Genomic DNA, 12,290 nt, shown 5'->3' on the forward strand with positions numbered 1-12,290 from the left:
GATAAAGAAGAATTATTATGAACCAGTACACGCTGCGTTACATAGCGGTACTTTCCGAGCCCCTGCTCGACCGGAATGACATTTGGTGCGCACTTTGTTTACTTGGCTGATCAGCTGTTCACAGGCTTTCTAAAGAACAGCTGATCAGCCAAGTAAACAAAGAAAGCGCAGCAAATGTCATGCCGGTCGAGCTGGGGCTCGGAACGTAACGTTTGTAACACAGCGTATTTTGATTGATGTAACGCAGCGTGTATTACTTCATTATAATCACATTACGTAACGCATGTAACGTTTATCTGCTGATGATACAGAAATATAACCAAAACAAATCAAAATTTATCAAAACAAGAGTAGAGGCATGCAGTAGCGTTTTGTCTTAATATATAGCCTCCATTAAAAGTGAAATTCTCTAATCTTTGTACCGTATATTCCTTGTAGTGTAGACTAATCAGTAAGTATGCGCCTTACCCACTTCCAACTGTTTTTGCCTTTCTCAATAGAAAGGTATTGCAATTGCTCTGAAAACCGACTTTTTAACGGAGGGCCGAGTGACATATACCATTCGATTCAGTTCGTCGAGTTCGGCAAATGTCTGTGTGTGTGTATGTATGTGTGTATGTATGTATGTGTGTGTGTATGTGACCAAAAATGTCACTCATTTTTCTCAGAGATGGCTGAACCGATTTTGACAAACTTAGTCTCAAATGAAAGGTGCAACGTTCCCATAGGCTGCTATTGAATTTCTAATGGATCCGACTTCCGGTTCCGGAATTACAGGGTGATAAGTACGAACACGCAGAAAATGTCGATTTTAATAAATTCTGCAATGAATGTATAAAGGTGAAAATTTTTCCAAAATATGACCACAACTGCTTCGATTTGTAGTATTAGGTCACTAACATCCATTCAAAGTCTATTTGGCCACATTGGCCACCATCCTCGGTTCCGGAAGCCCCGGCGGAAGTATCTAAATTCAGAATAACTCACATCGGTTTCTCGGAGATGGCTGGACCGATTCGACTAAACTTGGCCTCAAATGAAAGGTATTGCGTCCCCGTAAATGGCTATTTAATTTCATCCCGATCCGACTTCCGGTTCCGGAGTTACAGGTTGTGGCGTGCGATCACATAGCAAATTGTGATTCAAACCGATACTCCGATGAAAGCAAAAAAGGTAAAAATTTCGCTAAAATGTCTCTCAAACAACTTAAATTTGCTGTTCTAGGTCACCGACGGCCAACCAAACTTTCGTTGACTACATTAACCACCATAGACGGTTCCGGAAGTGCCCGGGAAAAGCGGCCATCTTTCAAAATTTACGAACTCACATCAGTTTCCCGGAAATGGTTGGGCCAATTTTCACAAACTTAGTCCCAAATGATAGCTATAATATCCCCATAGATGTCTATAAAATTTCGTACGGATCGCTTATATGGTTCCGGAAATATAGACTAAACCTTCCGGTCACATATGAAATTCCCATATAAGCCGGAACTCAAATTTTTTTTCAAAGGGGGGACCTCATGAAATTTCAGAAATCGAATTCGTATTTTTGATGCCAAACATCTTTAAAATGCATGAAACGTCGAGATTTTATGTTATCTCGAAAAATTTTTTTTTTATGAACGACTTTTTGGGACTTTGCCGATTTCGTACCTTTTTTTTCAGTTCAATATTACCGTGGCTGTTTTTTCTTTTTCAAAATTTTAGAACTCGAATAATGATATTTTCCTGTATATAGTTGTCATGTGATGTATAATAATAAAATGTAATATATGCATTTAAAAGTTTTTAATGAATATAAACAACGCACGGTTGTACGTCATTTCGCGGAATACCATTTCCCGGTATACCATATTCCGGAAAACCATATCCCAGAATGTACTATTTCCCGGAAAACCATTTCCCGGAATGTACCATTTCCCAGAAAACCATTTCTCGGAATGTACCATTTCCCGGAAAAACCATTTCCCAGAATGTTCCATTTCCCGGAAAACCATTTCCCGGAATACCATTTCCCGGAAAATAAATTAAACCACGTACCTTGCCACCACTCATTTTGATTACACTTGCTACGCAGCAAATGTCAAACAAACTACGAAATTCTCTCTACTTTAGAACATAAAAAGTAGTTTGGAAATATGTTTGGAATTTTATTGATTTTAAATGTAAGTTAGAATAACATATCAACAATGCAATTTTTATGGATTATGCATCTAAAAAATCTGCGGTTTTTCTTTCTTATACATGCATGCTTCCTTGTCGTTATTTTTGGCATGTTTTTGATTAATATGTACTTTGTATTTCTATGTAGTTTCACATTCTTTTAAGAACTCTTTCAAAATATTCTTGGTGTTTTATTGGATTTAAGTACTAGTGGTCCTAACATACCTTCCCCATAGAAAATTTGACAGTTCATAAATTTCACAGTCGACTGACGAAAACGGGTGCTTCGAGGTCGACAGATTAATTAAACGACCAAGATGAGTTTCGTCGGTGGACAATTTTCGTCACCATATTAATCGCCAGATTTAATCTGTGTGAATCTGGTTCCAGTTTTAAACTCTCAACTAATCGATCGATTTAATTGGTTGAAATAGACCGATTTCAACTGATTTCGTCTGTCATATTTAATCGGTTGTCGCGTCGGCTGACGTCCATGTTAAACCCCCATAAGAGTTGGTGCAACAATCGACCGATTAATTGGTGGCATAGTCGGCCGATTGTGCCGACGCAAGCCGATTTAGTCGGTGGGAAAATCGGGAGGATTTTCTATGGGGTTATAACTTTTTGAATTATAATTGTTATTCTATGAGATTATTCGCCTTCTTTTGGAGATGAGCAAATCATGAAAAATATTTTTGAATGTCTTCTTTAAAATTTGAGTACTTTTTTTGGAAATTAATAATTCATAACAATCTTCTTTGAGACTTTGTCTTTTTTAAGCATAATCTGTTTTCTGGTACTTTATTGGTTTATGATCAAAGGAGTGACATTAACCTTCTTAGCCAAGTCACTCCCAACGATTTAACCCAACCCCCTCTAATCTGAAACGGTCGGTACGGTTGTCCTCGTTTCATCCGCATTCAAGTTTCAAAACGATTCGTTGGTTAAATTGTTCATTAAATGAATAATTCAATTGCCGGATAATATTGAACCATCTTCAAACCCAACTCTGCACAGTAGGCCTGGCCGTTTTAATATTTGCGACATATTATAATATGCTTCAAATATTAATGTAGACAAGAAAAACACTAAAGTATAACTGCAGTGTTTTCCAGGATGCTTTTCGATGCTGGCTGTGTAAGGGTTAGAATAGAATAGAATAGAATTATTAGAGCTTGTTTTTTATTAATATGATTAGAGAGCAAAGATAAGGTGTCAAGCGAACCAAACAAAAACTTGGAATGCAGAATAATGTCATCATGTTTTATTCCAGCACAGTCAATCAATATCTATAAAGCTTATCATATCTTGATTGTAAATTTTATTTGTCGCGGAATAATGTGAATTAAAGAATAGAGGAAAAACGGTATGCGCTCATATTATATTAGGATGATAAGTGTTTTTTATGTAAAAATGTCTGAGGAACGCGATGGCATTAAAATTTTCAAAATTAAAATAAAAACTAACTTTTAATATTTAACTGAAAAAATCGCATAGTTGGCAGCACTGCCGGCAAAAAATAATATTATTTCTAGACTCCTTGAACAATTTTCTTCAAAAGCCAACTTACGGTTTGATTCTACACGCAGAAATTTATTTATGCATCGATAGCATACTTTTCTATCTGCCTCTCGTTTCTTCTGCTGTAAATTTTATGCATTGGACATATTCGGTCTATCCACTCATTGAATGCTTACTAAAAGTATATGCATGAAAATGCATAAAAATCACAGCAGAAGAAAAGAGACGGGAATAGAAAGTATGCATATTTTTGTTTCTCAGTGTAGAGTAAATAGAACCGGAGATATGATCAAAAGAAAATCAAGCGTTTTGGCAATTTGCCAAAACGGGGGGTGCTCCCATGACCCGAGGGGTGGTTCAATTGACACAAAAATTTGGGTTTTTATATATTGGCCCTAGATGAACAATTCCTTCAAATTTGGTTCAAATCCGTGAAGGTCGATTTCAAGTTTGCATCTTTTTTTGATAACTTCGCGTGGAATGACCCATATGTAAGTCAACATAGCTCTGGATTTGTTCTTAAAGTTGAAATTACATGTTTACTTTAAATTTCAATAGTATAAATAATTACCGAGAAAAAGTACATTCCGGGTAATGGTATTCCGGGAAATGGTACATTCCGGGAAATAGTATTCCGGGAAATGGTACATTCCGGGAAATGATATTCTGGGAGATGGTACATTCCGGGAAATGGTTTTCCGGGAAATGGTACATTCCGGGAAATGGTTTTCTGGGAAATGACATTCCGGAAAATGGTTTTCCGGGAAATGGTAAACCGGGAATCGACGTACAATCACAACGCACACATTCTCGTGATTCATGATTGAGAAAGGCACAATTGCACCGCTAGGTGGATTAAAATAGGTTTTTTCACTAAGCCCAATTCCCAGAACACTACCAACAATGAGCAGCGGATTTGTTACTGAATCGGAGCTGGCCGAGGCTCGCCAAAAGCGCCAGGAAGAGTGGGAAAAGGTGCGAACAGCAGATCAACCTTTAGGTAAAATCTCGTTTTTTTTGTTCAACTGTAATGTTCACCAGTTCATGCTTGAATTATAGAAGCACCGGAAGAGGAGTATGACGGGCGGTCGTTGTACGACCGACTTCAAGAACAGAAGCAAAAGAAAGATTTTGAATTCGAAGAGGCCCACAAGCTAAGTAATATTAATTACATAGTATTTTAAATATTTATCCTACCATTTAAGATATACTAAATCTATTTTACGTTATTCCAGAGAACATGATCAAAACCTTGGATGACGATGAGGTAGAATTTTTGGATCTAGTCGATAAAAATAAGTTGAAAGCAGAGCGACAGGCACAAATTGATGAGGCTAAGGAGATGTCCGAGTTTCGGCAGAAAGTGGCTTCGTTACAAGAACAAAGGATGGATGAGGTATCTTAAACCGTCCCGTGTAAATTTAGACTTCAAATGAAAGGATCATATTTTTAGAAAATCCAACAGCAAATATCAAAGGGTAAACCAGCTAAATCACCACTAGTTTCCAACAGATTGTCTCAGAAGAAAATTCTAGCAGGCGTGGTAGTAAAGAAGCGAAAGTTTGAAGACGATCCACCAAACGTTTCGAATATAGCCAGCTCCAGTGATCAGAAGATAGAAGCTAATGTAATTGGAGAAACTAAAAACAATCCGCCTGAGGAATCAACGGCAGCACAGATCAACGGTAATAATCTGATTTGAATTTTACAATAAAAAATAGACGATTAGCAACAGAAATTTATTGCAGAAAACACCGCTAGCAAAAAATTGAAGACCGGTGCCATGCAAGTCATTGGAATACTGCCCGGACTCGGATCCTATCGGGAGTCTACAGATTCGGAGGCAAGTAGCGATTCTGACGACGAAGCTGGCCAGTACGACTGGATCGGGAGGAAGCTTGTCAAAGAGAAGGAAGAGTGTAAATAATTTCTCAAATGGTTACTTAATAACAAAATAAAATTATACTGTCACAACAGCGATAATCTTTTTACTTTTTCTGATAGAATGCCTTATAATGAACAACACTAGTACTAACACGTTCCTCGAATGATTCAACCACATGCAGGTGAGTGTACGGCCGAGACTTTTTTCTTGTGAACAATAGACGTCTTCATTCACTATGCTTATGTCATTTCATTTAACACATCTCTGAATAAAGATTCAATATCACAATCTTCTGTCAACCAATAATCTGTGAGTGTCATTCCAATAGAGTACGAAACCTGTAGAAAACATTCAAGATGAGAAAAATCTCTTTGGCAATTTTCGATCGATTGAAATGACACGGACAGATAAATGGTAAACAAAAATCGAAATGTCGAGTCTTCACTGTGAACTGGATATTCTTAGAAAATTGGTAGGGGTGTAGTACCCATAAAATGGGTACAAATTACCTAATAATAACTCTATAATATTTATCCATTTGAATGGCTCGCGTCCAAAAGAGGGGAAATAATGTATTAAATTTTCTAAAATTGTTTTTTTTTCATTTTTTAACTGTTCTAAGTAATCTACGTGGACTATCATTTCAAAAATTTGAAAATAATTTTTTGCTACTAGCAGTTAAAGTAGAACATGGAGGTGACCCCAGCTGGAGTTCAAAAGGGGCTAACTCCACATTGTGTCTTATAGAAATTCGAGTAGTCAATCGTTTCGCCATCAGTAAATGTTATGTTCCAGCTCACATATCGGTGAACTCGATATAATACTGATTTTAGTTGGATTGCGTTGACGTTTCGACCCAAACATTCGTTTCTGAAGGTGAGTGCCGCTCAGATACTTGTTAAGTATGGCTATTTTATATATAATATATATATATTTCTTGCACAAATGTATATTGTTGAGCGCATTTTTTTTTTTAAATTCCAGTGGAAGTGTCATGTATGTATGTACATGAAAAGTTGGCTAAGAAATATGGGATCAAGGGAAACATGGTACATTGTGTTTGGGAAACAAAAAAATCGTGGTATCAATTATTATCAATCGCTATAGTTATAGCAAATACAAATTAAATACGCCAAGGTCCCATACAAAAGGGTCATCAATTTTTGGCTCACCGAACAAACAAATTACACAACCCAATTCGCCTGTTTCGTTTTGACAGGTTCGATATGGCGAAAAAAAAATAAAACTGGCAACGTTACCAAATCAAAGTGTGCTGTTTATTTGCTTGTACACTGAACAAAAGTTGTTGCAATATAGCGTATGATTTGTCATATGAATAACCCAAAATTTAAGTTTAAGCTCAACGTTGACGATTTCGAAAGGCGATCATTCGAAAAAATAATGACTTGAAAATCGAATGACATCATGTCTGTATTGGAATGAAGAGGTTCGTGATTTTCAAATGACTAACAAAACGTCGAATGAATTGCTTGCATTCGAAAAAGGTAAACGATGATGCCTATGATTATCATTTCAAAAACCAGCAGTGTATCATTCGTGTTTCATCATTGTTTAGTATTTGGGCTGAATCAAATTAAAATACATATAATTTTCACTGGAACGCCTAATGATTTTCATACAGCTGTCAGAACTATGAAAAATTAATAATCCAGCAAAATAAAATGGCGATCAACTACTGATGCATCTGCTTATGTAAGAATTTACTAACATATAAATATTTTATTAAAAATGTAAAATAACAATCCTTCGAAACATAAAAGCGGTCGCCTTTTTTTATTTGTACAATGTGGACGTCAACAAACTGCTTGATATTTATTGAGTAAACAACGAACGTCAATATTAGCATTCTGGTAAGTTATTATTATTTTTGATGAAAATCAAATATTTCCAATTATAATTCTAGCAGCTGCGACGCTAATGAAACTACTAGAATGCAGAAGAAATAATCTGGAACCACAAGAGAAGGCGTCCTTGGAGCAAACACCAAAATCCAGCCCAATCCCCATCGGTTGCCATAACAGCGAAGATGAATTTATGTACATATCCGGTAATTTTATGAAACAATAACCAGCTGTTATTTCCCACTCTTCATAATCATCTTCCTGTCTATCCTGATGGATTTTAGGCAAATTAGAGCAAGTCTACATCGATGTAACATCCGTAAGTTATTGGAGAGACTGGTACCGCCAACTTACGCAAAAACGAACGCGCAGGCGTCGTTAGCCTACGGCATACTCTCCCACCAAGCAGGGTATCCACGGTACCAGCAAATGATCACGTGTAATCCTGTGGGGCGATAAAATTTACGGCAAGAAACATTTCTTGGTACACAAAAGTCTCTTCAAATTTGAAGTATTCCGACTAATATCCTTGAATTATTATTTTCAGTTTCATGGAGAACAAATAAAATCTGTGTTAGAATCCAATTTAAGCATTAACAGCGGACACGTGTCACTATTGATGAGTCATTGGTTCGAACGGAAACTATCTGACGAAAGTGACGGTAGTTTATCGATCTCCTTCGAAGTCGTATACCAACATAAAGGCTGCCACCATGAACCACCCAGTGAAGCTCTCAATTTTAGTGAATGTGATGATGATGATAGAAAAACCTTCGTTTTCGATTGATGAAAGATGGTTATGGTAAGGTTTTGCATTATCAGTGGACTTTAAAGAAAATCTTTACGGAACACCGGAAGCTTCTGAAATCTTCGAAGTAGCCCTGATTGCTGGATGTTGGCTGGAAGTAACGAGATGACGTGACGGTAACCGTAAAAAGCATGCAAGTAGCACATCAAAGAGCAACAACACTTCGAGTTCTCCAATCATTTTGATTTGCACATGAAACCAGATCTGGTTGGAAAACCCGATAGCTCGTCATCACCGTAGTTCCCAAACTTAGTAGACTGCGTAACGCAGCGACTTGACTGAGTTCGGTTATAATTGTAGTTTCTGTGAGTTGACTCATTTCAATCAAAGAGAAGGGTGCCAAGATGCAGTGGAATGCAATTGCGGTTCTAATCTTGGTACCCTTACTACTAAAAATACGATATTCTAAAAGTGAAACTAACGACAAAATTCCAGCAGATGAATTCATTCGATTAACACTGCTGCTGTGAATCGTAAAGAGCATGATAGTGGACATACCCGATTGAGCTTTCTATTTATGAAGTCTCTAGGATAGCAGAATACGAGCATTATATTAAGTGGGACGACAAACGCTTCTTGTGTATTTAAAGTCCCTACATTATATAACTAGTAGTTCGACTAACAACTTTCATTTATTTTCAGTCAAATTGAGAAAAAATGCAAAACCAGAGTTGGGATCTCATTCCACTTCAAATTCAGGACTTTGAAAAGCAACAGGCATTAACAATGCCTGTCCCAGCTGGATACCAGATTGCAAAGATCTGCGGAATAGTGAAAGGAGAGATGGAAGAATCTGGCTGAAATGAAACGTTGACGATAGTTTACGGTCTTAATTTTCAGATGAATAACGTCAGTACGTTCAAGGATTCAACTAGAAACGATGAAATTACCCACTATGTATAAAGAGTTTGGTCAAACGGCAGCAGAGATGGATTTTGATTTATCCAAAGGCTTCAACTTTAAAGCAAGATTTACACTTCGAGAAACTCGATCTCTTGATCTAAATTAAAGAAACCGTCGCGGATTAAAATAAATAATCCCCAAGCCACAATATCGCAGAAAACGAACGTGTTGTTGAACGGCACACCGAAGCAAAGCAGCACCTTAATTTTTTTTTTGATAACTTCACTGCACTGCAAAAAAGGGTAGAGCTAGGGGCAGAGTATATATTTCATCAGCAGTGTGATGTTTATTATCTAATACTATTATAGATATAGATAAATATAGATATTTTAGATTTAGATTAGATTTGACTGATTATAAAGTTCCATTTGTAATGTACCACATGGCAGGAATATATAAACATAGGTTTCCTAATTTCCTCTGTGACTAAAATAAAGTAAAATAAAATGTTTCGATGAGAAGTATGAATCAGTAACAAAATCCTTGATTTGAACTGATGGTCTACTCAAAAACCAAAAAATATTGTCTTATTTTTCGATCAACTTTCATTCAACTTTTTGATGGCTCGAATGCGATTGAAGAATGGAAATAGTTCAATTGTCCTATTAGTACCATACACTAAATATAAGAATATCTGTTCAAACTCGACATTTTGTTTATTGAAAAACTAATGATTGCATTTCGAACCTGTACAATAGCTCTTTTAAAATTCAAAACTTTTGCTTCTACTTTTTGTATGACTATTATAAGATGCTTGCATACATGGACGAATTGTAGTCGCAACAAAAATCAAATGGCAATCATCCAAAATACATCTGCCAAATGTTAAAGGGCCGGTTCATAAAGAATATCATTCGAATTCACTCGTCCGTTTTGGTACAGTGTATCCTTGGTATCCGTTTGCCCTTATTAATAAAAACAAAAATTTGAACCTACAAAATAATAGTCAAATAATCTTACACTGCAACATGGTGCTGGATTAGTGTGTCGGAGAAGATTGCGATATTGTTGTTTTGCGCAAAAGAAAAAGTTCGTCTGGACAATATTCGGTAAATATTCAAATTTTCAATAATTGGAACTATATTACCAAAGTTTTATTTTATTATCAGAAGCGAACATGAGTGTCCAAGCTTTGACAACATACATCGGTAGGAATGCAGATCGCTATCTGCAACCGTTCGAACTACACAATTGTGAAGTGGTAATCGACGGAGATAACCTGTGCATACAGCTTTTTGTCCGTTCGGAATACAGACCGGGACTTCGGAGAGGATTATGACCGCTATTTCCGCACTGTGGTAGCATTTTCCGAATTGTTTTCCAAGTGAAACATGAAACCGTTTGTGCTTCTGGACGGCGGCTAAGAAAAGAACAAACTAAAAACCGCGTGCAAAGGTTTCCTGAGCAGGATTCAACTTATCAAGCACGTGAAAGCTGTTTACAGTTGACCGATTATTCCGTTGTTGATTTGGGAAGTTTTTGTGGATGCACTGCGAGCGACAAAAGTTCCTTTCATTCTTGTCTTTTTGAAGCGGATGACGAGACTGCAGTTTTGCGTAGGAAGCGTGATTGTCCTGTACTCTGCTATACTGTACGTCACGGGGACAAAAGATCTATCGAAAAGTTATAGAGAATGACCAGTATTACTCAAACCTGCCCGTGTACGTGCACGCGAGATTATGTAATTAAATCAGAAATTTACTAATAATTTGGGTCGTAAAACCTTACGCTCCGACCGAAAAATGCGTTACATTCCTTACCTGAACTAACCTTGTATCCAAGGTCAAAAAAGTCGACAACAAGCAGGATCAACATGTCCTTTCACCCAAATTAGTTGATTAAATTGTTTGCAAGTAGGAACACACATTCAGTCATGAAAACATCCGAATGTATATGTCCGGTCTGATTTAACACCGACCATATGTATTACACACAGATAATGTGTGTAATACATAAGGTCGCAGCTCTCGTTTCAGCGCTAGTAGATGTCCCATTCGCCCTTGTGAAGCTTACACAACTCAGTTCTAGCATTTAAATGTAGTCAGTCGATCGCGCCGACGAATCGAATTGTCAGCGCAAATTCATACACGAAAATCTTTATTTCCGGAACTAGACTATACCCAAAAAGTTCGAGTCCCTCCGTGTCACCCAGCATTCGATGTCTGACCGTTTGAAATCAGGGGTAGGCTGTGGTTGTCGAATGTCATATCTTTTGCGCGTACCCAACACCTCGTCTCGGTCCAGCACTTTAGACCCCGTTTTTTGGTTACTTCAACCCAGAAAGAGAATATAGGGTAAGCGGTCTCTGTACTAGTCCTTGGCATATTTGTAAAAGATATTCACCCTTATTCTTGTTTACGACGAATGCGAGATTCGTTCGAAAGTGGTTTGTATTCCCGTTTACGACAGCAAAATCAAATTGGCTTACTATTCGTTCGAATCGCTTTCGAACGAATCTCACTTTTGTCGTAAACAAGAATAAGGATGATTATTTATTGCTGTTTAACCGTAATAATCAGGTCCGGTCCAGCTGATGTTGGGTACGAAATACTAGCTAGACTGCGTCGCCCTGTTTGAAATATGCCATTAAACTCGATATCCCTAGCGCAACTACCTTGTGATCACCAAAAGGATAGATTCCCGTAAACTATCTTTGACTACTAGCTGGTAAATTCTCAAATAGTCTCGTAATAATGTACGCTCTGAAGCACGAAAAAATGATATTGACACTAAGTTTTTATTTAGTTGTGCCAATGATGTCAGGATCTGGACACATTGATGAGCTTGTTTTGACCCCCAACGACACTGGGTTGGCCATAACTACCGAATGGGTGAGCATGGTTAAAACAACATCTGGTGTTGCATCCGATGTATCTAGTTCAGCCCAGTTTGCATACCATACATAACAAGACGAACTGTTGTTCATTCACCCACACCAAAAAATGGGTTGCTGCGAAACAGTTGTATAATACCCCGTTCACCCCGTTTCGTTCGTTGTTTCTGGTGCTGCATGAATAATCCTGCAAAAAAAATATTTGGAGAATATTGAGACTTGAGAATATTGTTCACAAACTCACGGTTTTGAAATATAATCGCGTTGCACCGAAATCTCGTAAAGAAATTTGAACCAATTGGTGTCTGTCTGC

The 12,290-nt window shown here is 37.3% G+C and overlaps 1 protein-coding gene and 1 long non-coding RNA gene across 6 annotated transcripts; both read left to right on the forward strand.

Moving 5' to 3' along the window:
* The first annotated feature begins 291 nt into the window (after nt 1–291).
* Nucleotides 292–5,669, forward strand: LOC131694194 (PSME3-interacting protein). Of its 2 annotated transcripts, none has more exons than XM_058982683.1 (6): nt 292–451; nt 4,577–4,686; nt 4,746–4,844; nt 4,922–5,082; nt 5,140–5,371; nt 5,435–5,669. In XM_058982683.1, the coding sequence occupies exons 2-6, from the start codon at nt 4,590–4,592 to the stop codon at nt 5,611–5,613; spliced, it is 768 nt and encodes a 255-aa protein (XP_058838666.1). In that variant the 5' UTR covers nt 292–451; nt 4,577–4,589; the 3' UTR covers nt 5,614–5,669. The 2 variants fall into 2 exon arrangements, with proteins under 2 accessions (XP_058838666.1, XP_058838665.1); XM_058982682.1 differs by having other exon boundaries at nt 293–451; nt 4,565–4,686.
* A 1,689-nt stretch (nt 5,670–7,358) lies between these two features.
* On the forward strand, nt 7,359–9,741 carry LOC131694196 (uncharacterized). 4 transcript variants are annotated; one of them, XR_009306438.1, is made up of 6 exons: nt 7,359–7,442; nt 7,496–7,639; nt 7,718–7,917; nt 7,981–8,546; nt 8,677–8,821; nt 8,884–9,741. It is a non-coding gene; the product is annotated as an uncharacterized LOC131694196 (long non-coding RNA). The 4 variants fall into 4 exon arrangements; XR_009306437.1 differs by having other exon boundaries at nt 8,680–8,821; XR_009306435.1 differs by having other exon boundaries at nt 7,981–8,821.
* Nucleotides 9,742–12,290: the final 2,549 nt, after the last annotated feature.

Source organism: Topomyia yanbarensis, chromosome 3, assembly GCF_030247195.1.
Source record: "Topomyia yanbarensis strain Yona2022 chromosome 3, ASM3024719v1, whole genome shotgun sequence".
NCBI classification, from domain to species: Eukaryota; Metazoa; Arthropoda; class Insecta; order Diptera; family Culicidae; genus Topomyia; species Topomyia yanbarensis.